At 42.4% G+C, this 22,662-nt stretch overlaps 3 protein-coding genes across 5 annotated transcripts in view; 2 read left to right on the top strand and 1 right to left on the bottom strand.

The window, feature by feature from the left end:
• Positions 1–75: 75 nt before the first annotated feature.
• LOC108084567 (actin maturation protease) lies at positions 76–1,963 on the top strand. Its single transcript, XM_017180827.3, has 4 exons — positions 76–377; positions 445–692; positions 1,524–1,620; positions 1,671–1,963. The coding sequence occupies exons 1-4, from the start codon at positions 144–146 to the stop codon at positions 1,890–1,892; spliced, it is 801 nt and encodes a 266-aa protein (XP_017036316.1). The 5' UTR covers positions 76–143; the 3' UTR covers positions 1,893–1,963.
• On the top strand, positions 800–1,438 carry LSm3 (U6 snRNA-associated Sm-like protein LSm3). Its single transcript, XM_017180829.3, has 3 exons — positions 800–959; positions 1,013–1,126; positions 1,184–1,438. Exons 1-3 carry the CDS (start codon positions 939–941, stop codon positions 1,358–1,360), a joined length of 312 nt encoding a protein of 103 aa, XP_017036318.1. The 5' UTR covers positions 800–938; the 3' UTR covers positions 1,361–1,438.
• An 819-nt stretch (positions 1,964–2,782) lies between the features above and the next one.
• KrT95D (phosphofurin acidic cluster sorting protein KrT95D) overlaps positions 2,783–22,662 on the bottom strand; it is a 37,615-nt gene continuing 17,735 nt past the window's right edge. The window contains exons 3-12 of one of the 3 annotated variants that reach the window (XM_017180823.2): positions 18,558–18,902; positions 18,201–18,448; positions 10,407–10,696; positions 8,148–8,505; positions 6,890–7,015; positions 4,542–5,157; positions 3,995–4,478; positions 3,368–3,932; positions 3,190–3,306; positions 2,783–3,127 (exon numbers count right to left, since the gene is read on the bottom strand). In XM_017180823.2, coding sequence (XP_017036312.1) covers positions 2,997–3,127; positions 3,190–3,306; positions 3,368–3,932; positions 3,995–4,478; positions 4,542–5,157; positions 6,890–7,015; positions 8,148–8,505; positions 10,407–10,696; positions 18,201–18,448; positions 18,558–18,902 — 3,280 coding nt within the window. In that variant the 3' untranslated portion in view covers positions 2,783–2,996. Of the gene's footprint in view, positions 3,128–3,189; positions 3,307–3,367; positions 3,933–3,994; positions 4,479–4,541; positions 5,158–6,889; positions 7,016–8,147; positions 8,506–10,406; positions 10,697–11,211; positions 11,403–18,200; positions 18,449–18,557; positions 18,903–22,662 lie in introns of those variants that run through there. The other 2 variants (XM_017180825.2, XM_017180826.3) reach the window with 2 other exon arrangements.

Raw genomic sequence — 22,662 nt, 5'->3', positions numbered from 1 at the left:
GCGGCAGTTACAAACTAGCGATGACAAATATGCCAACAGTGATTTATCGATTATCGATATCAGGTCAATGTTAATTGTTTATATTTGGCCCAAACAGCTGAGTCTGTTAATTAGCCAAGTTAATTTATTTATTTTCGGTAACAATGTCACACAATTCACCTGTGGCCGCTCCACCGCCACCTCCGGCGCCTCCCCTAAAAGTCACTCCCGTGACACCGGTTGTGGCCAGAGAACGGCAAGTTGTCAAAATAACCAGTGACGAGTGCAGTTGGGCCTGGGAATACCCGGAGCTACAGAAAGGATGCTATCTCAGCCGCGTGTGCCAGTATAATCCACCGAAACACTGCCAGTACTACTCCGTATCCAGCACATTGCAAGTGAGTTCTGGACTGCAGGGAGTTATACATAGTTTTCAAGGATTTAGTTTTGATGTATAATATGTAGGTTGGCCCGACCTGCGGTTTGACAGCCCTGAGCATTTTGCTAGGAGGACATCCCACAGTCGCCAATCTTCTAGAGGATGCCATTGCCCAGGAATTTACTATAAATGGAGAACTTTTTAGTGCTCAGTATTTGTTTGAGCTGACGCGAAAACACTTGCCAGGACCTGGAGCAAGCCAGCTGCACCAGGGTCATTTAAGTTGCAAAAAAGTCAAGGATCTGCTGAACGCTGGGGGCTGTCTGCTAGTGCCGTATCCTTTTTAAAAGTAGCTCCCTGATTTGAGTTTAAACCAAGTCAAAGTTCGGGTTTCCCGCATTTCTACCCCCGTTTGCGCCTAACATTTACGGTAGACCGGTTAACAGCACGCTGTTATCAGCAAGTGCTGCTAAAGTCGCGCATGTTTAGTGTTAAAAATTAAAAATAAGCCGACTGAATTTTGCAAAATATTGCAATTTATTGCTTATTTCTAAACAAAACGTTAAAATTTCTTGATAAAATGGCCACCGAAGAGGAACAGGTAAGTGGAAGCTGTAAATAACAAAGAAAGCCCGCTAATTCCTCAACTTGCAGCTTAGCCAGGTAATTTTGCCGGTGAAGGAGCCCCTGGATCTCATCCGGCTGAGCTTGGATGAGAAGGTGTACGTGAAGATGCGCAACGAGCGGGAGCTGCGAGGACGCCTCCATGTAAGTTCGAGAAGTGTGCATTCCTTTGCCATTCCTTTAAAATAACACTGTTGGCAGGCCTTCGATCAGCATCTGAACATGGTTTTGGGCGACGCCGAGGAGACGGTGACCACGGTGGAGATCGACGAGGAGACCTACGAGGAGGTGTACAAGACCGCGAAGCGCACCATTCCCATGCTGTTTGTGCGAGGCGACGGCGTCATTCTGGTGTCGCCGCCCATGAGAGTAGGCTAGCGCGAGTGCTTCAGTTTTAAGTGTATTCACACCTGCATTTATACGAATTGTATCTGTATAGGTTAATAAATGTCCTAAAAAAAATCGTTTTTCTCTTGTTAAGAATCCATAGGCTTTATCCTTGCTGGTTATCCTTGAATCATTTATGTTTTTCTCCCAAAAGTTACGATGCTGATGTAAACCATGCCCCCTGTTTGAAGTCGGGACACCGAGCTCATTGGGCTCTCATTGTGGGCTTCCTGGTGGACGTAGAGGATAATGTAAGCTCCCTGTAAGAGTACTTCTTCTATTCACTGATCTTCCCCCGCAGTACTTTGTCTTGGCCCGCCATGGCAAGACCCACAATCTGGCCGTTTGGTCTTTGGACGCGCTGAGCGAAAGCAATGCCAATTTAAGGGAATTCGCCCAGCCCAAAGGATATCCGGACAATGACTTCCTGCAGCCACCGGGTGGCATATGCGGCCCCCTGGGCCTCAACGAGCGCTCTATTCTAGTCAATGGCCTGCCCCAGCAGGTGCTTCATGTGCGCTGACCACACACTTGTGTTCAATAAAGAGACCAAAAATTGTCGTATTTAACTTTAATATATATTTAATAGTACAATTATAAATACACACACGCCTTATAATACTTCCACTTTGCTCAACGCAATCTACGCACCATGATCGTCGCTCCTCCCTCTCATTCTCATAATTTCTCATTTCTCACGCAGTGTTTCGTGTTTAATCGGTTCGCAATTACTACGGGGAAACGAATGCGAATTTCAGGGGGTGGGGGAGGCGTATATATAGAATATAATATAGTACATCGATGATATATCGAACTATCTTCAGCTAAGCGGCTGCTGTCTGTATATAGATTTATGTATACATGTATAAATATTCGCTTCACACTTGGAAATTTCACAAAATCACAACAATAAGAGTAGTACACATGGTTTGTATATGGTTCAGATAAGATAGGCATACTATATCCTTTAAATAGTAAATGTATTGTATATAATTTCACACACAGATATTTTTCCGACTTTAGGTAGTTACATAGACGACGGGCTTGGTTAAATATGTCAGGATTTTCTTAATTAGCCTTAGCAATGCTGCGCACATAACATTTAGATACGTTTGATAGGTAGTTGGGCCCAGCCAGAAAGCAACGATTTTGAGATCATGTGGGGCCTACTGCTTCTGGCTGGCGGGAGGATATACAATACGCTATAACATGCCGAAGGGCAAGAGCAACGGGTCCATCGAAATTCTCGAAATGGAAACTACTACATGTTTTGATACGCGTTGTTCGTACGTTTATAATTACTTTAAGCATATATTTAAGCTGTGTAGATGTGGGGTACAGTGTCTGTTTGTCTGTTTTCTGTCGCCGATTAATTCACAATATCGAGTGCGGAAATGAACTTAAATGAAATCGTTACAGGCTAAACTCTTGTTTATTAACTAAAAATTTACAAATACTAATTATATAAATATAAATTATCATTCTTTTTTGTTTTAAATATATATTTATTGCCGCGCAAGTGACTGGCTCCGGCTCCCCTGCTTTGTGTATCTGTGTCCTTTTGTAAGGAGGAGGAGGAGGGTGAGTCGGGTCCAAATCGTCGCATGAGCTCGGGGTTTTAAAATGACTAGGATAGTTCGGCACAGGACATGGGTGTGCAGCCGATGAGCGCAATGGGGAAGTTCTTGACATGCGTCTGCCATTGCGACGATACCTGGAAGAACTTGACGCCCGTCCACTCGGTGCCATCAATGTACACTGCCAAGTAAAAGGGGATATTAGTGGAATCGAAGCCTCCAGGAACTGTGGAAAACACTTACCTCTTAGTGGCACTGGATGCGATTGCTTGGGTGAGCAAATCAGGCGTGCCACACCCTCCACGCACTGCTCCTTCTCGAGATCACGCTCCTTATCCTTTTTCTTGCCCAAACGCATAACTACAAGGGAAAGCAAATAGCAATGATTAAGGGTAATTTCCGAATTGTGGCGACTACTCACTTTGCTTCTGCTTCTTCTCCTTGGTGGCGAAACTAACAGTCAGTCCATTGAACATATCACCCAATTGCTGTGCATGCTGTGGCAGACGCCACACCTGCAGGTTCCTAAACGTACTCTTAATGCTATTTTTGCCGCCGGCATCGCTGCCTTTGGACGTGCTGCCCTTCGACTCTTTGGCATGTCCCTCGCCCGGCCTCACCAGTGGCCAGTAGTCCACCTGCAGCTCCACCGCCTCGGCTGCTGCCAGAGCTCCGCTGAAGGTTTGCTGCTGCAGTGAGGAGGGAGTACTCAGGGACTCACTGGTATTTCGCTCCCGGTGCGAGGAAGCCGATGACGGCGGTGTCTGCAGCGGCGGCGAGATGCGTCCCATGCTCTGCTGCTGCTGGGGCGGAGATCCAGACAACACAACGCCATGCATATTCGGCGAGCTCTGGCTGCCAATCGGGATGATGGCCGTGCTGGAGGCGGATGCAGAGCCCAGTCCGCTGCCCGTGGCATTGGAGCCACCAGCATTCTCCTCAAGATCCAGCGAGGCCTGTGTGTCAAGATAACCAATGCGAACATCCTGCAAAAGGAAACCATTGCGATTACACCATGGACATATTAATAGTTTCATCTCGGGCTTACGCTGACGAACGGCACAAAGATCTGGCAGGAGTCCTCGTCCTTGTAGTTGACCATGGCCTCGGCGATGGGTATCTGGGTGCAAGGTCCGGCCGCATGCAGGTAACGCTGGATGCGCTGCACCAATTCCGCGATATCTGACTTCGCTACACCCGCCGCATCGGCCAGGTTTGCCGTCAGGGCCGTGGCATTCACTGTGGTCACCGCACTGACCGCCGCCGCCGTGGCCGCTGCCCGCTCGCACAGCTGCGCCCAGTTGTCCGAGCCGAACATTGCCGCATAGGCCTGATCCATCTGGCTGAGATGTCGCGCCACACTGCCGCAGGTGCCACCGACAGGCACAAGGTAAAATCGTAGGTGATTAAGCCAGTCTGGCGGCCGCACTCCCATCAGCTCCACGTAGTGCCGTAGGGTGGCTCCCTGCAACCAGTCCCCGCCAATGAGCAGCACCTTGACCGTATGCGGCGGCTTGGCATTCGAGTTGCAACTGAGGAATGCCAATAAACAATTAGAGCAACCATTCCATCTCCCAATATCAGGCAATACTTACTACTTTTGAATTTTGGCCATGAGCGCCTGCAGCACCGCCTTCACCTCGGCCGTGTTCTGGGGCACGAAGGCCGGCTTGAAGGAATTCGCAAAGAGCGTGACCAGTTTGGCCAGCAAAACGCTGCCGCCCAGCGCCTCTGGTGGACTGATTATGGTCACCACCTCCGGTATGGCGCTGTCCTCGCCGGCGAACACGCGACTCAGCTGGTCGAGCAGCAGCTTGCGTGGCTCCACGTTGGTGGGCGACAGGCAAGTCTCCAGCATGGATCTGGGCTCTGCACTCAGGCTTAATGTGTGCTTCCGTTTGCCGCCACCCGAGGCGCTAACGCTGACACTGGAACTGTTGCCACCACCGCCGCTTCCCATGATTCCTGGCGTATTGCTGGATGTCCGGAACAGCCGCGATCTCTTCTCTGTCTGGGCAGGAGTTATCACACTGCCGCTACCCAAGCTGGCAGCCACCGAGCTAACCGGAGTGAGTTGCTGTTGATGCTGCATCTGCATCTGCTGCAGTCGCATATAATCCTTGTCCCGCGGCGGACTGTTTTGCGGATCCGAGTTCTGTCCATCCGTATAGCCGGCATTTCCCTCGTTCCCGGAGCTGTCATTGCCGCGATCTGTGAGGAGCATAAAATGGAGAAATGGGGCAAGTTAACCAGATGTATATTCGAGTAACAGGCAAGCCAAGGTAGGGGTCAATATAATAGCAGGTGGAAATGGAGGTGTGAAAGCTGAAGAAAGATCATAGTTTGAAAGGCAATTTATAAATAATTTTTTTGTCAGAGTCGCCTTAGAAACTTCTTCTTTCCACATTTCCAGAAACAGCACTATTACACTGACCCCAGTGGGGGACGGGGGCTGTGAGGGAGGGGGTGAGTCTAGGGGGACAGAGACATGCGGACGAGACCAAACAAGACAAGATAAACAGAATCGTGAGACGGTATGGCGGCCACAAATAATAGGTCCCGAAAATAGAACGCGCTTGACAAGAGGGGGTTTCCCCAGTCCAAGGAGCCGAGAGAGAACCGGGTGTAAATAATAATAAAAATAAAAACGCGGACCGAAAATATATAATTTAAGCTTTCTTTTATTGTATGACCATGAGAATGTGGGGTGGGGCAAGTGGCCATATTTTCCAGAGGCCGAAATTTCCGGCTTCAAAGCCATGCACCGATTAATCAAAAAGAAAAGTAAGAAAAACTCACAGCACGACAAGTGTAGTGAAAGTGACGGGAAAAAGGGGGGAAAACTGGGCGGAAAACAAACAAAAATCCTGGGGTTTATCAATTGGAGGGCCCTGATTAGGGGTGGTGTTCTTTCTCGGGGGACTGACGTCTTTGAGGGGGCTAATTGGAAAACAGCTTCGAGTGCGTCGAAGGTTCAATTGTCATGCCGCACACTCGCACATAGCACACAAGTCTCACACATGTTAAGGACGATAAGGTTTATTTTTAAGGCAGCCCAGACATGCAATGCAAACGATCAATGGACTGACGCACAAATCAAAGATTCCCCTCCCCTTGGGAGCATGCAAGAGTGCCGTCGAGCTCTTCGCTTTTGAATTCTGAACGGCGGCGGATGGTGGGGTGCAACTAAGCTACATACATAGGTACAAAGCATACATTTAAGTTTTCGGTGTGTCCTATAGTGACATTGTGTGTGTCTTTGTGTAACTGTATGCATGTGTGGGCAGTGCGTGTGAGTAAGGCAAGGCAAGGAATCAAAGGATCAAAGAGGGGCATGAACCACCTTGAAATCGAAACAAAATTTCTAGTTCCCCGAAAACCTTTTTAATTTGTAAATTTATCTTACCAAAAAATGTGAATTTTTATTTATAGATCTCTTAATTATGATCTGTTTAAATGTTAGTTTAATACTTTTTAGTATAAACTTAATTATTTCAAGGAATATATTGCCTATTTTTGGGTACATTCTTAATTGTTTTTAAATCCTTCTGATGCATCCATAAAAATATATAAATTCTATAAGCATTTAAATAAATTATTTTATATAACCCCAACTTTAAAACTTTCGATTTCGTAAACATTTCAAGGTGGCGAAGACCCGACAATACAAAAAGAATGACAAGTAAACGTTTCTTAGCTTTTTTGAATGGTAAAAGTATCTGAATGGGTGGAGGATTCCTTTTATTTATTTACAAACTGGACTGTTCTAAGTAATTATTCTCAAACACATCGGTGTTGTGGTATCATTTCGGTGATTATTTTGGGGATATGCAATGGGGGGTTGTTGTGTGTTCTATATAATTTTGATTGGGTTGGGTGGGGTATATATATATATTCTTTTTGGGTTTTCAATTTTCGATTTTTTGCTGTAATGTACACAGACCTGGTGTTGTTGCCGAATTGTTATTGTTTGTTAAATGAATGCATTTTTGGTTTTTGTTATTTTCAAGATTGTAAGATGAATTGGTCAATTGGTCGCTCTTATCCGATGATCGGCGCTCAGAGTTGCCTGCAAGAGAGATTTGTTCAAGCCATGCAAAAATGTTTCTTCTGTTTGCTGTTGTTGTTTTGTTTTGTTTTATAAGTAATAGTACAGTTAAGTAGTTAAAGTAAAGGTAATCAAAATCGCTCAATTTTACGCTAAGCACAACTAAGGATATATTCGCTTATCAAAAATACTTGACTTATGATCTACGGAACACAGTTGACAGTTGAACACAAGAGTTATTGTTGCTCTGCAGTTTTGCCGGTAAAGGAGGACGACGAGGGGGAGGAAAAGCACAAGGGCGTGAACCCCCTCTTTCACGTTTTGCTGCTATGATGGCAACGGTCAGCAGGACAATTAACTGTCTCCCCATCTCCGTCCTTCATTTTTCACAAGCAAAACAATTTGTCCTGTTTTTTCAACTGTGTGTCTGTGTTGTGTGTGCCGTGTTGTGTATGCGTGTGTGAGAGTGTGTAGCATTCCTTTCCGCAACTTTTCCTTATTTTTATTTTTGTGTTTTTTAACCTTGACCCAAACTGTCAACAATGGCAATAAAAGCAGACCAGCAGACAACGCTTGAAAAAATAGGCAAAAATAAAACCTTCACTGTAAGAAATCTATGTAATGCGAAAAAACAAGTCAAATATAATATGTGTCATATTTTTATTTTTAACTTTCTATATTATTTAAATCATTAAGGGTTTTTACGTAAAATAAACTATTAAAAAAGGAACAGATACTAAAAAAAAGAGATAAAAACCTCCCGAAAAAGCTGAATTTTCTTTATATATTTTTAATTGTTTTAAAGAGTTTTAATTAAAATTTTTAAATATTTTACCAAAGATAACAAGTTCTAGAAATAGCCTTATCTAGGAAGTTTCTGTTTATTAATATTGATATTCCAAGCTATACTACCTAAAACTGAAGATTTGTTAAAATGTTGTGTGTTTACCGTGGTTTTAATATAATAACGTAAGGCAATGTAACGCAACGCAACGCCCACAAACTCATACACAACGCAACGCAATTAGAAAGCCAAACATAATTCATAGAGCAAAAGTCGTTTAGTCAAAACTCCAGTTAATAATACATCAACGCAATGCAACCCGACCATCCCTTGTCCAGTGCTTTATATCTGCTCTTGCTCCCCACTCACCTGCAGTCCCAATTCCGGTCCCTCCGCCCGCCAAGTGCCCGAGATCTCCGCCGCCGCCATCGGCGCCATTGCCGGTGATGCTGTCGTGCAACATTATCCGCGAATTCGTGAAAAACGGACGCAGCGAGGGTTTCGGCGTGGAGCCCACCGAAATGCTGTCCATGTCCGGGCCAGAGTCATCGCCCTCGCAGCAGGACAGTGACTCTAGCTCCTGGAAGAGTGCATCCAAGTCCCTCTCACCGCGCAGTGCTGCCGTGCCCCGATGGCCGGACTCGCCCTCCAGCTCCTCGCTCACCTTGAAGCGCTTGAGCAGGGCCACAATCTTTTGCTTGAAGTTCCGCTGCTGCAACGAGATCGTCTGGAGAGAAAATATGTAATTATTATTTACAGGAAATTGATTGGATATTAAGGCATTTATTATCAACAAAATATATTCGTATGTATCATAATATTGGCTTTTCTATGCACATCCCCTGTTGCTTTTAATTCATCTTAATTACCCCTGGCTTTAGTTTTAAAGGTTGCTCATTGGCCATTAAAAAAAATCTCAAGGACTGCCGGCGCTTGATGACGACTGAAGCTGTTAAAATTTATGCATCGTTCTTTTTTAATTGCCCAGCTCTCTCTCTTTCTCTCCCTCCTTTGTTTGTTTTATTTCCATTTCTCTGCTGCGGCTGTCATTAGGCATGTTTTTATCTACGGCAGACATTCAAAATGATCCTGCGATAAAAAGCCAGCAGCAACAGCAGCAGCAGAGAAAAAACAAAGCCAAAGCCATGGCAATAAAAGCCGCAGGCTAATTTTACACCTGTGCTGCGGATGTTGCCAGGTGCGTGAAGAGTAGAGGAGAGGAATGGGACGAGGTAAAAGTCCATAATTGGCCCAAACAGCTGAGCAGAAAAGGCAGCCAAGGCGCTGTATAAATATTTAAGCATTAGGCTTAAGAAAATTGTCCCTGTTGTTATTAGGACTCATACTTCAAAGGGAAATATCTCATAAATAACTCAGGGGTATTGTAATTATAATAATTACAATAAGTTGGGAGAAAAGGCTTAAACGGGCACTTTGTTTTGAATATGAGAGTATCTTTTATATATATAAATTTCCTGCTGCAGATCTAAGCCCAACTCCCATCTATTGTCATGCGGAAACTCGTGAGTTTCCTTTTTTAGATCGCAGCCCACACAACAACGGCACACTCTCTCTATGAATCCATCCACGGCCCCGATATAGCCCTGAGATATAGTTATAGCATCGAAACTATGCCACCGGGCGAATCTAAGCAAATTGCGTCGAGTAAGCCACCGACACGCCAAGGCCGCCGCCCCAACAATTGTCAACTATTTGCCACAGAAATTCTTGGCCACCACGATTTGCTTTTTTTCGGTTTGGTGGGGCACTGTACTGTATATATATCTATGTCTACTCTATTTGCATACTATAAGGGATACATTTTTAATATATATTTGTGGGCTGTGACTCTTTGTTCTCTACCTATCTGTATCTGTATCTGTAGCTGCATGCGGATCTGGGTTAGCAGCAAGGAACTGACAAAATTTCGCAATTGGCAAATGCCGAAGCAAGAATGAGGAGATAGTATAAAGGTTCTAATCATGCAACAGACAAGGCCAGGAGACTAGAGCGGTCTAGGTCTAAATGGGAATAATATGGTAATGACCGATAAATTGATTATTTCTGGGAAATTCCGGACAAATACTAGGGAAATGAAAAGAAGATAGTTGTTTATGCCATTATTATGTGGGTAAGTGCCCGAGTCAATTCCATCTGTAGAAGGAATATTATTTATTTTGCTAGTTGTTTATGGTAGTTTTAGGTATAGTTTTAACCTTTTTATAAAATCTACAATAAGATTTATTGGCTTAAAGTTTTAAGACTGCATAAATTTATCTAGCTCTGCCCTTTCTTTTTGCCTAATTATTATTGGCTTTACAGATGTTAATTAAAAATATTTTCGATCGTTAAGTTCCCGCGTTCCTAGCTACTTTAATGAATGGTTACGGGTCCGCTTGTGTTTGTTTGTAATCTATATAGATAGCTGCGTACTAAGTGCTATTTATTCACTTTGCATAATGAATTTTAGAGCCGCCAAATCGAAAAGTTTCCCGGTCTGCTGACGTGTTGCCACGCAATTATACCGGCCTAGCCATAATGTAGATATACTTTCTCGGGTGTGCGACAATTTTCGGGGGTCACAGCTGGCCGGGATTACACGATTCTGTCTAGTGACTAGTGACTCACCCGGCTAAACTTGGCCCGTGACGAGCTCTTGTCCTTCATCTCGAACTCGCTATCGCTATCAACCCCCACGCCTGGATGGTGCTGGATGCTGCCGGGATGGTGGCCAACTAGAGCGCAGTCCTCGATACCGGAGCGCTGCAGCTTGTTGCGATACTTGCGCATATCATGTTTGGCCGGATGGCTGTAGTCCCGCGGATCCCGGATCAGGCCCAGCTCGTTGGCCTCGTCGTTGAATTCTCCGGAGCTAAACTCGGCCTCCTCGTCCTCGTCGGAATACTCAGCAACGCGATCTGCGAAATGATAACGAGATGTTTTTATTTACTTTTTGTTGTTTTTAGGGATAAGTAATGTTATACGATAAATATTCTTGGCACTGAATAAAAGTAAGCTGAATGCTGCGAGGCAGCCGCTTTTTGCGTCGTTACTATTAACTGTTTTCGGTTTGGGAGAATTTCTTTTACTATAAAGAAGGATTAAATGTCTTGTTTTTACGTTACTTTGTCGATTTTTTTGTTACACTTTTTATTTAAGAGTGATATCTAAAGAAAAACCAATGTTTTCTGTTAATAATGTATAAGGTTAAAAATGTAAAAATCACTGAATATGTTAATTTTATTTATTTCATTTAGGAAACATATTGTTTTGAAAAGAAGTCTTTTAAATTAAATTTATTTACTTTATATTCAGCCAACTTTTGTTATATTTTCACATTCACTATATTTTTTGGAATTCTAATTCCACGGCTCGCAACTTTAAACTTTGTTTTTTTACGAACTAAATCTGATTAAAGCCAAAAAAAACACACCGCTATTTTGTTGTTGATGTTTTCGCTTTGTTAATTAATCACAGATAGCAACGGTTGACTGTTTATTTAACTGTTGTTGCTGCTTTTGTTTCAACTACGCCTGATTTATGTGTTCATCTCCCGCATTATTATTATTTCGCTTTCTTTCTTTCGTTTAGTTGACGCCTCTTCTTCGCCGCGCGCCGTATGTGTGAGCCGCTTAGCGCTTGTTGGGGAAATGAATGAATTGCTCGGTGCCCCACACGTTTTGTGTACTTGGGGTGCACAGTGGGCAGAAAAGGCAAGAATCGGGGCCAAACTTTAGACAGAAAGATCTTTGATTGAACTCAGTCAAGATATTGATTGCGGAGAATGGTAATGTTTAAAACTGATAATATTAAAAGGTTTTGTAGTAGTTTAAGTTAGTACTATTATTAATTGTTGTTGTATTGTATTGTTGTATTATTTAAACACTCGCTCTGGACGTCCCACTGTGCCTTGAACAAAAGAGAGAGTGGGCCAAGAGCGGGTTGAGAGTGGGAGAGAGCCAAAGCCCCAACAACACCTGCCAGAGATTGAGCGAGTGAGCGGGGAAACTAGCGCATGGAGAGAGGCAATGAGCTGCTTGCGCACACACCGAAATTACTCAAATCAATATGAGCAATTGAAGGAGGGACAGGCAAACGTGCGCTTCAATATATTTCATTATATCTGCACCCACACACACTAGCACACTCACGTTATCTACATGTGGCTCTCGGTGCGATGTTACTAAACAAGTGTCAAAAGCTCACAGGCATGGGAACTGCTCATTAAAGCTATTTTTACGCCTCGATTCGGGCAATTGAACTGTGCTGCCGAAAGAGGGTGTAAATGTGAAGGGGGTGTAAAGTGCGAGAGGAGAGTGCACGGGAGGTGCTTCCCAAATGGGAATTACTTATGGGCGCCGGCCTTTCGCCACCCACTCATCGATTACCCACATAACGTATTAGGTTATTGAATTGGAATTCTCTTGTTTTTTGTGCTCTTGGAATTCTAATCAAGACTTGTTTATTTTCTAGTTGATCGCGGGCATTAATTCTTGAAAATATATAAGCCAATTCTTCGCACCGAGTACTAAAAAAGAAAAAGGTAAAGATCAAACAATTTTGAAAAGATCCTGAGTCGTGTGAACTAGTTCTCGGAAATACAGGCACACATGCGTTCATATCGAACAATTACATTGTTTTGCGATAAGATTTGTGTCATCGCATTCTGTTGTCACTTGTTGCACTCCGTTTCCCATTCCCAGCCCCATATTTACTCCCATTCCAGTTTATTTTCGAAAAAAAAAAACGAAAAAGAAAACCGGCTACTACTTCCACTCCCGTTTTCAGCCCATTTCAATTACGATTCTCATCTGTTTCTTATACCCAGTACTTAAAAATTACGGGGTTATACGGTACTCTGACTCAAAAGTACCTTAAATATTTCTATGTTACTCTGTACTTTATAGTCGTTAGTAATCAAAGAAATCTTATCAAGTTGTTTTTTTTTATTTGTGAGTCCTCCACCAGGCACCCGATAAAAAGAACTCAGCTCTGACGTTTTAAAAGAATATATCGTTTATCTTAGTTAAGCCTATATGTACGTAAAGTTCTTATCTATCTATATAATAAAATGTATATTGATAGGAACCAGGAAGGGGAAGTTTTCTCAGGTTATCTTACTAAATTTTAAACTTAATGATTAAATTGAAATCCTAAAAATAAAGTATATTCATTAATTAGCACGATGTTTAGGTGTGCTTAATGTCCACCCCCAACTGTTTATTCTCGGAAAAAATACATTATTTAGCTCTGAAAAAGAAGGTATCTCCTCTTCGAGGCAATTCAAGCATATAGTACCTTTTGCTACTTGCTTTGTTTGTTTATTTGCTCGCATGTTTTGCCGTCGTTATCATTTAGCCAACGCAATTCACCGGCCGGTTTCTGTAGTCTCTAGTCTGTGTTGTCTGCTTTTCTTTTTTTCTCTGTCTCTATTTTGTTTTTGGGGAGTGGGGTAGCTGTTAGTGGGTGTCAGTGGAAGCGGTACGTCGCCGGGTCTCTCCTGAACTGATATCTTCGGATCCATCCCAAAGGCAGGCGGCGGACTTGTATATGTGGGTACAGAGCAAACTCCGGTTAAGTGTAACTTTTGACAGCCTCGAAGCCGTTAAGTGATAAGTACGCGAGGGGAATGATTAAAAAGCGGCCAGAATAGGTAAAAACAACACAACGGCCAAGGAAAAGGGAGATATAATGGAGTGCTTGGGAAAAACTGCTGGCAGCTATGATTAATTGGGGCCAAAGCAGAAGCTGCATTCTGGCTTATTGACCATTATTTCTTGCCCCCATTCATCTTATCTCTTCTTTGCGTGTTGTCTTCAAAAAAAAGAAGAGAAACCATTACAGAAAACTTTATAAGGTGCAACCGACTATAGAATATCCATTACTGACTAGGCTCTCTAAAAAGGCTTCAATCTCTTACAAGTTTGATGATTGCAGGGGTCGAAAGTGAGTGAGTCTGATAGAGATAGCTGAAAGATCCACTACGATCTAGTCTATATAGCCTGTATGATTTGCTAGGTTTTAGCAGAAAGCTGTAACGCATATGGGAATTGTTTATTGTTTAACTTCTTTGCTGCAATTACGCAGACAAGTTAATGATGTCTCCACGGCATTGTTTTCCTTTTAACCCGTCAGTCGACTCGGTTTTCTATTCCTTTATAATTGCATGCAATTCGTAAACACCTTAATAACCGTCTACCCGTCTCGGGACACATTGTCTGCTCTTCCAGGAAGGCGACTATATAGAGCACGCACACACTCTCCTTTGTCATTTTGGTCCAAGGAATTTCCACGAAAAGTGCTTTTTCCAAGAGCGAGGGGGCCATAGAAACCATGTAAACAAAGCGAGAGGGAGGCACAATAATATCAGACAAAGTGTTGCCCAAAGCAACGGAAGATGTGTCATGGGCAAAGCCCACAACTCAACACAGTTCACCTCAGCCTCCTCGTACACGATACACCACCCAGCCGGCACCTCGCACGTTCATCCCACGCTCGGCTGGTGCCACGCTGCGTATGAGTAATGAAAACCGTACTGAAAAGCGACGAGCGACATTGATTTAGTGTCTACCGCTCTCCATATCCATGCGGGAGGTCAGATAAACCACAAACAACAGCAACAGCTGTATGCCCAGCAATAGCACAGAAAATTAAAATCGATTTGGAGCAATTTTTGCGATACTTTCCTCGAAATAATCTCTATTTACGGATCATCAATTGTCCATCCCACACAAGTGTAATTTTCACTTAAATAAAAATCAACTCGAAGTGAATATTGAAGGAAATGTCTAATTACTATTGTCTAATTTATGCTGAGATAATGGAATTATTAGACCATTTATTATAGCTAGATAGTGATAACTTGGCTAAAAATATGAAAATAAACAAGCTATGGCTAAGAAAAAACACTATATACCCTTGAATCAACGATAAAGAGCCGGGTAAACAACAGACAAGAGCAATAGAAAACTGGCACAAAAAGGCAATACATTGGTTTGACCTTGGCCAGCACACGAATCTTGTCATTAGATGACAGCCGATGGACGGGGCAAGAAGGGGAGGTGCCTCCAGAGGCTGGAGGCGATGATAATAAGGGGGGGATATCAACAGAAGTGAACAATGTGGATACTCTCGACATAATTCACGCATTTCGCCATTAACCACTCAATGGTTTGGGGAAGGCAAAAAAGCTATATAGGGGGACGAGCACTCACTATCTACTATACTATATAAAGATATATTATATATACATAGGGGTGGCTGGTCGGTCATTAGAGGTGCAGAACATCCTGCCTTGTCTGTCAGTCTCCCCTGCTCCCTTCCACAGCGCCAGTTCTTCGCAGCGTTTATCTCTGGCACTCAAGGACAAATGACTTAATTCCTGTCGTTGCGGCAACGGCAACGACAACGGCACAAAAAAAAAAGCTGTCGGAGCTGTCATCAGCAGAAGCTTCACAAGTACAAGAATACGAGCAGGAGCAGGAGAAGCTGGAGGATCCTGCAGCCGCAGGCTAAGCAGGACATGGGCGTGGTTTTATCCTCTACATAAATTATAATACCTTAATCGAAGTAAGAGAAAAACAGATGGGGACAGGGAAAGAGACATTTTATGATTGATTCGTTTTGGTTCAATATCTTATTTCTGGAAGGCCTCAAATAAGAAAAAGGATTTACGAAATGTCAGAGGTATACATAGAAGGTACAGTATTAAGAAGTCTAATTATAATGTGTAGCATACTTTCAGATGCCTTTTCGTGTGATTTAAACCCCCCCTTGAACTCATTTGTTAAAATGCATATTTGTATAGTCCTTTTTAAAGCTCCTAATAGGGTAATCCCCTTAGGTTAATTCCTATGAACAATAAATGGACCAAACACTCTCTTTTTGAAGTCATTAAACATTTATGCGCACTTATGCATATTCATTGGAGTGATTTCTTTTAATCCTTTCCAATTTCCAGAAACTGGGGAACTATCCTACACAGGCCTCTTGTTTTTCTGTTTGTAACGCCACTACAGCTTATGGCCATGGAAAATTCATCAGCCCAACACAGCGCACGCTTAAAAGTCCCACCCACAAACAAGTTCCGCTGCCTCGCTGAAGGAGCGTCCTGCGACTGCTAATGGTGCCTGACTCGGCCCGGCACCTGCGGGCATGGATGCGAACGGGTGCGGGCTCGAGCTGGGGTTTGGGTTGGGGATTGGGAGTGGAAGTGGGCGGTAACTGGGCGAAACATATTCAACAAGCAGCCACGACAACAACGGCAACCAGGCCTGCGGCAATCAGGCGCACACCTAGGCACCACACAGAGAGAAAAATATTTACAAGGATATGCTAAATTATTCTAAATTATAATGAACATTTTTATAAATGACAGTTCTCCTAATAATTAAAAAAAATATTCTAAATTCACTTTTTATTTCTTTTTGTGCACTCTGTTTTCCCGCAAACAGCAAGAACCAGAACGGAATGTCATCAGCAGCGTTTTTGGAGGCCGGACCGCATAAAGAGAAAATCAATACACCAAATTGAGGTTGAGGCAAAAAGGTTTTCCTCGCATTCCCCATGCTCTTTCGGCTCTCCCTGCTCTCGGTTCTGCTTTTGAATTCCATTTTTGCAAATTAGAAAGCGAGACCCAAAGTAATTTAACAGAGCTGTCTGTGTCTGCACGCTCCTCCTGTCCACCTCCTCCTCCTCCTGTACTCCCTATATACATAGGTCCATTTAGCTCGGGTTCAAGTGCTGACCCTCACTATGCATGTGAAGAACTGGGCCTGACACTGTCACTGCCACCAAATGGATTGAAACGGAGCCAAATTCTCGGTCGCTGGCCCCTTGCCAACGAACTTCTGATGGCCACTAGTCACCAGTCCATCTCACTCATCCCCAGAAGTAGGGATATCCCTGGCCAATCCTCCTCGGGTGAGGCCAAAAAGTGTGCGAAATGAATAGCGACAACGGCATGATTTATGCCAAATGGACCTTGGTTTATAGATGGCAATGGGTGGGAATTTGGTAATAGAAACTAGCAAACAAGTGAAATTATAACTGGAAATAAAGTTTTATGATTTTTTTTCAATATCAACGTAGGTTAAAGCACCTATAAATGGTTAAGAGCCCCAAAAATACCCTATTAAATCCTATAAACCATCGAAAGGGTAACCTAATGTGGGCTTGTTAGTTCCCCCCTTACCACCTCTCTGATCTGTATGCGGGCCATTAGAAACTGCAAAGTTTTTGGGCCAAAAAGAAAATCACGTCGCAGAGATTCAATTTTGCATGTCATACATATTTCATCAGCCCGGTTGAGTTGGAAGCCAGGTGAAGCAGGTGAAGCCGTGCAATGGGTTTGACCTTTACCTTGGCCCTGACCAAGTGACGTGGCAGCAGTGCAAATCTCTATGCCAGCAGCAGGAGCTCTACTCAACTCTGACTGCCCTTTTCCATCTCATCTTAAATTGCCACTCCCTGTATTAACCCCCTCCATGTCCCTTTTGCTTTCCCAGTTCCTAAGGGCTATACCAGATGTTGCCAATGGGAAACCGCATGGTAAATGAGTTTCCTCCACTCGCTGCTCAACGCTATTTTCATAATTGAATTTCCTCTCGGCGGCGCTCGACAAGCCCGCTCTTTTCGGTTCGCACGCTATTCTCTTGTCAAACAGAAATAGCTGAAAAATATAATTTCAATTAGATTGCCATGGATGAGGATGAGGAGGCCTCTGTTGCCATGTGGGGGCCGCCTTTCGGTAGTAGTAGTAGAAGTCATGGTGAAATTTCATGGCATAAATTCGAAAATGCGTGTGCGAGGGGGAATACTCTGTAGCTGCTGTTGCTGCTGCTGACGTCACTCCTGGCCACCTAATGCCCCCACCATCCACGAGAATTGTTTCACAAGCAATTACCATAAACATCAGCCCAAAATTGGGAGCATCATCTGATCTACGGATGCCAGAGGGACAGCCACTCATCCGTCATGAAGTGGAGCAGCAGCAGCATCGCTCCAGTCTCCTGGCCCCTCCACTTGGGCCATTAATTGCCCAGTTTGCGTCATTAGCACTTCTCTAATCTGGACTGGGTCTTGGGGTTGCCTCGTGGGTCCATTTATTTGTATTTTATGTATTTGGCAATAAATTCTTTAGCACTATTCAGGGTTCAGGGAGTGCTCATCGAAGTGGATACACTCCAAGGGACACGGGACAGCATAGCCAGCGAAATAAGCAAAACTATGAACTGCCTTTGACCTTTGTTAATTACGAGAAACTAAGGACTTTGTTTAAATTAAATTAGCTTAACTCTGCGATAATTGAATGCGTATTCCCTGATATAAATTTAGTTTTTGAAGTTATTTTAACTTTACAGAATATATGTATATATTTTCTTCTGGCTTAATATATTCTAAGAACCCTTCTTTTCGACTCACCTGCCAGCAGGACGCTATTGTTGTTCTTATTGTCATGGTCAACTGGAATGGAGGAGACGCGCTCGGCCCGAAGGCAAGCGACCACAGTGCCCGGCCTGCCGTTCTTTCCGGAAGCCGTCAGCTCAATAATCATGTCCATCGACTTCTGCAGCACCGCATCCATCCGGATGATGCCCTCGGCCAGGGTCTTGTAGCCCAGAATGGTGCGTGATTTGTATTTCTTGCGGCGTTGCAGCAAAATAACCAGTCTGTAAATATATTTATAAATATATTTATATATAAGGCAACTTAATCCGATTTAATTGAATTCAAGAGTGTGAAACTAGAGCTTCAGTGAAGTGGAATCACAGCACTTACCTATTTCCATCTCTCTTGATGAAGTGCGGATACTGCAGACTAAAGTGCAAGTCCAGCTCGGTTTCCGTCAAGGGCACAGCCACGCCTAGACCGCCTCCAGTGCCCGCACTGCCGGGCGTTAAGCCCCCAACTATACCTGCTCCTGCTCCTCCCCCAATTCCGCCTGCTAGAGGTGAATTGCCCTGGAGCGAGGCGGAGGACGTCAATGCAGTGCCATTGATGGGAATCTCATGACTGCGCAGCGTTCGCTTGGAGCTTTGCATCTTCACTGCCAGCGACAGCGAGGTGGTGTCCCCTGGTAGAGGTGTTAGAATGGACAGCCGTGTTATTGTCAGCGAGCAGAGTCTGAAAGGGAGAGTCGGATGAGATTCTTGGATTAGTTTGAAAATCAATATTAAAAAAAAAAAATAGGATTATTACACGTAATGCAGAAGAGCTTGCAGCATTACACATTTTCTTACTGGGAATTAGTTTATATTTACAAGGTTTGGTAGATATTAACAAGAGAATGTTTTACATAAATGTAAATTAATTTTGAACCTAAACAACATTACTTAATTTACAATTACATCTTTTACAAAGATACAAAAAACTTTCAGTCTTTCGAAATTTTAAAGATTTTAAAAATACAATCTTCCAAGAATTGGTTAACCCTTATTAAGATGTAATAAATCATTTTGTAATTGAGTCGCAAACAAAGAGAAATCACAAAGAAATCGGTGCCTTTACCTAATCTTTAAAGATAAGCTATCAATTTACAATTTAATAATATCACAAACAAGAAAGGAAGCTAACTTCGGCACGCCGAAGTTTGTATACCCTTGCAGATTGGTTTCGATGTTTATATTATAGATTTAAATGCTGAAAACACTCACAAAACAGAGTTTCATTACATTTTACCTATACTTATTATGTTTACAGTTTGACAGTTACAGTTTTACATTCCCAGTTTTACATTTTCTCTACATCTACCGATCGGTTTATATGGCAGCTATATGATATAGTTGTCCGATTTTTATGAAATTTATACCATAATTCTAGAATAATAAAAAAATATTATATCTCAGAGTAGATAAACATACGTTGAAAAACAACGAAACTATAATTTTTTTTCCTATTTATTTCTCGACCGTTCCTATGGCAGCTATATCATATAGTCGTCCGATTTTGATAAAATTTTTACCAAAATTCTGAAATAATATAGAATGGCCATATCTAAAAAATGGTGCAAAAATGTTGAAAAACAGCAAAGTTATAAATTTTTTTCTAGAAATATATCGAACATTTGTATGGCAGCTATATGATATAGTCGTCCGATCCGGCCCGTTCCGACATATATAGCAGTGAGAGCATATAGAAGACTATATGCAAAGTTTCATTCAGATAGCTTTAAAACTGAGGGACTAGTTTGCGTAGAAACGGACAGACGGACGGACGGACGGACGGACAGACGGACAGACGGACAGACGGACAGACGGACAGACGGACATGGCTAGATCGACTCGGCTGTTGATACTGATCAAGAATATATATACTTTATAGGGTCGGAAAGGTCTCCTTCACTGCGTTGCAAACTTCTGACTGAAATTATAATACCCTGCAAGGGTATAATAAAAGGACTATTCATTGAGCTTTAAAAACAAAGAAAGAAAATGCAGTTAATGACAACATGAGCTCTTTAATGAGCTCTTCAATTTTTGTTAACAATTACTACTTCATTTTTGTAAACAATGCACTTGGTTGGAAAAAAAAATCTAATAAAATAAAATTGAAATGGGGGAAAAATCTCGTTAAAATGCATTTCCAATGCACTGAACAATCGATCATCGAAATCTAAGCAAGAAAACAATTTCACGCCAAGAGATTTTCGCCTGCAAACGCCTAGGAAAGCGAAATGGAAAGGAGGGAAAATCAAAAGTAAAATGCAATCAAGTAGAAAACAAAAGTTGTGTAATGGAAAAAAAGGAAAAACTAAATAAAGGAGGAAAACACATGCATGCCAAATGCTGAAAGAGTCTCGAACAAAAATCGGAAAGAAAAAGACATTAAAATTAAAGTTTTCTCTCGCTTTTCAATGGAAATTCTCTCTCGTAGTTTTCCACATGGCAAAAAGTCAGATGTAATGACCATTATAATCGCTTATAACTAAGCCATAAAGGAAATTGGATTTCAGTTTTTGTTGGACTTTATTTTTTTTGCACTGTCACAAAGCGCGGCAAGGCGGCAACCAGCCGACAATGTAATGTTTTTTGGCAGCACAAGACAAAGTCCAGACTTTGCCGTTGGCCAGATATATATAAACGTCTATAGGGGTATGGGTATAAATAATTTATTTCCTGATTAATTTCTGCCTCGTAATGCCCCGCAGATTACGTTTACGCACTCCAAGCTCCTGGCCGCAGCAGTCTTTTGTTGAAACTGCTCACTCATCGGGTCAAATCAGAGAAAAACGGGGTGGAGCTGGGTGATCTGGGAGCACGGGTGCATCATCTGCCATTCATACGCAAGATATCCGGCTTGACGGAGTGTGAAAGATATGCAAATGTCCCTCTGCCGAAGCTCATGACCGGATGACTTGCCCTGCAGCACGAGGCTGGACAATGGGCAAGCCACAATGGAGATGGAATGCCTGTGGGGTCTGGATCGGGGTCGAAGCTATGCCCTTATCCATTGATTGCCAGACAATGGCACCCGCTAATTGAATTCCACAGGGCCACCGATTATCCAGAGACACCGTAAACAATAACTATCTTTTAAAATAAAGAAAGAAATGTTTACAGGATAAAAGAACCTTGGAAATGTCTAGCCGTTGATGTATTTAAAAAGAAAACTGTCTTACATTTTAGGAACAATTTTATGCCCCAATATAAACTTTGTTTTTGATTTTTTAGATTATATTTTTGAAAGCTATATATTATTATTATTATCATATTAATATTAATATTTTCTTTTCGGTGCAGCTGCAAACTGAAAGCGCATGGCCTGGAATGTCGCAGGGGCCAAGTTCGGATTCGTCGTCGACGTTGGCATCGCGCAATTAACTTCTTAATTAATAATTCAAAACATTCGTTTCGTTGCTTCATGCAAATTTCATTGAAGGGGAGCTAAAGTGGAGGTGGATATTTTCTGGGTGACAAGACGAGGCCAGCTTTTATGGGTAGTGCCGAGTTCACCCAATTTAAAGACCTCTTTTAATGATTTGCGTCGAGGAAAATAAAAATATTTTAACCCTATAAACACGAAATGTTATTAATTTTTTATGTTCCATTAACTTGTTAACATCGGCTTGATAATAAAATGTAAGCACTTAAATGTAAATGCATCTTCCCCTTTACCAAAATCAAATAAATACTAGGCAGCTATATAGTTATTTATAGGTATATTTCCGTATTTGGATACCGCTTCCCAAGTGCCATAAATAAATCATTAACTTTATCACGTTTAACACACAGAATTTCAATTATATTCCCCAAGTGTGATCAGCATTGGGTATTGGTTCTTCAAGTGACTAACAATGTCATGACTGTCGCTTCTAATCGCCCGGATCAGTCTTTCATATAGATATATATATATATGAGTATATCAACTCAATTTGATTTGCATGCACTTGACATCTTGCACGGCATGTTCCCATTGTTTGTTAAAAATAAGTTGACATTTTATTGTTGTTCTCGTCTCGTGTGTATTTTTAAATGTTTTGTAAAAGGCAACCAAAACAGAAATCGAGGGGCGCGTTTGGCTTGCTTGTTGATTTCTTGCATTATTCGATTTTTTATTATTGCTTGACTTTTACAAGGAGCGCTCGTGTGGGTGAACATTCGTTAGAAGTTATTTAGTGAGCTTGCAAAAACAAAATCTACACATCGTTGGGCGTCTTAGGTTTCGATCTTCAAACTTGTAACCAACCATGAACTAAACTAATCTTAAACTAACCTAATGTAAATAATCAGCTAAAATCACTAATAAAGCCTTAATTTTTTTGCTTTTATTAGTTATCGGTATTGATTGTCCACTGTAGTTGATATTTGTTTTCGTCTGGGCAATGTCATTGACTGGTCGCGAGTTGGGAGCAAACAATGCTTCGATTTCAGCTTTTAAAATCGTT

This window comes from Drosophila kikkawai, chromosome 3R (assembly GCF_030179895.1).
Source record: "Drosophila kikkawai strain 14028-0561.14 chromosome 3R, DkikHiC1v2, whole genome shotgun sequence".
NCBI classification, from domain to species: domain Eukaryota; kingdom Metazoa; phylum Arthropoda; class Insecta; order Diptera; family Drosophilidae; genus Drosophila; species Drosophila kikkawai.
Note: the sequence above shows the minus strand (reverse complement) of the source record. Positions and strands in the feature narration are given on the sequence as shown.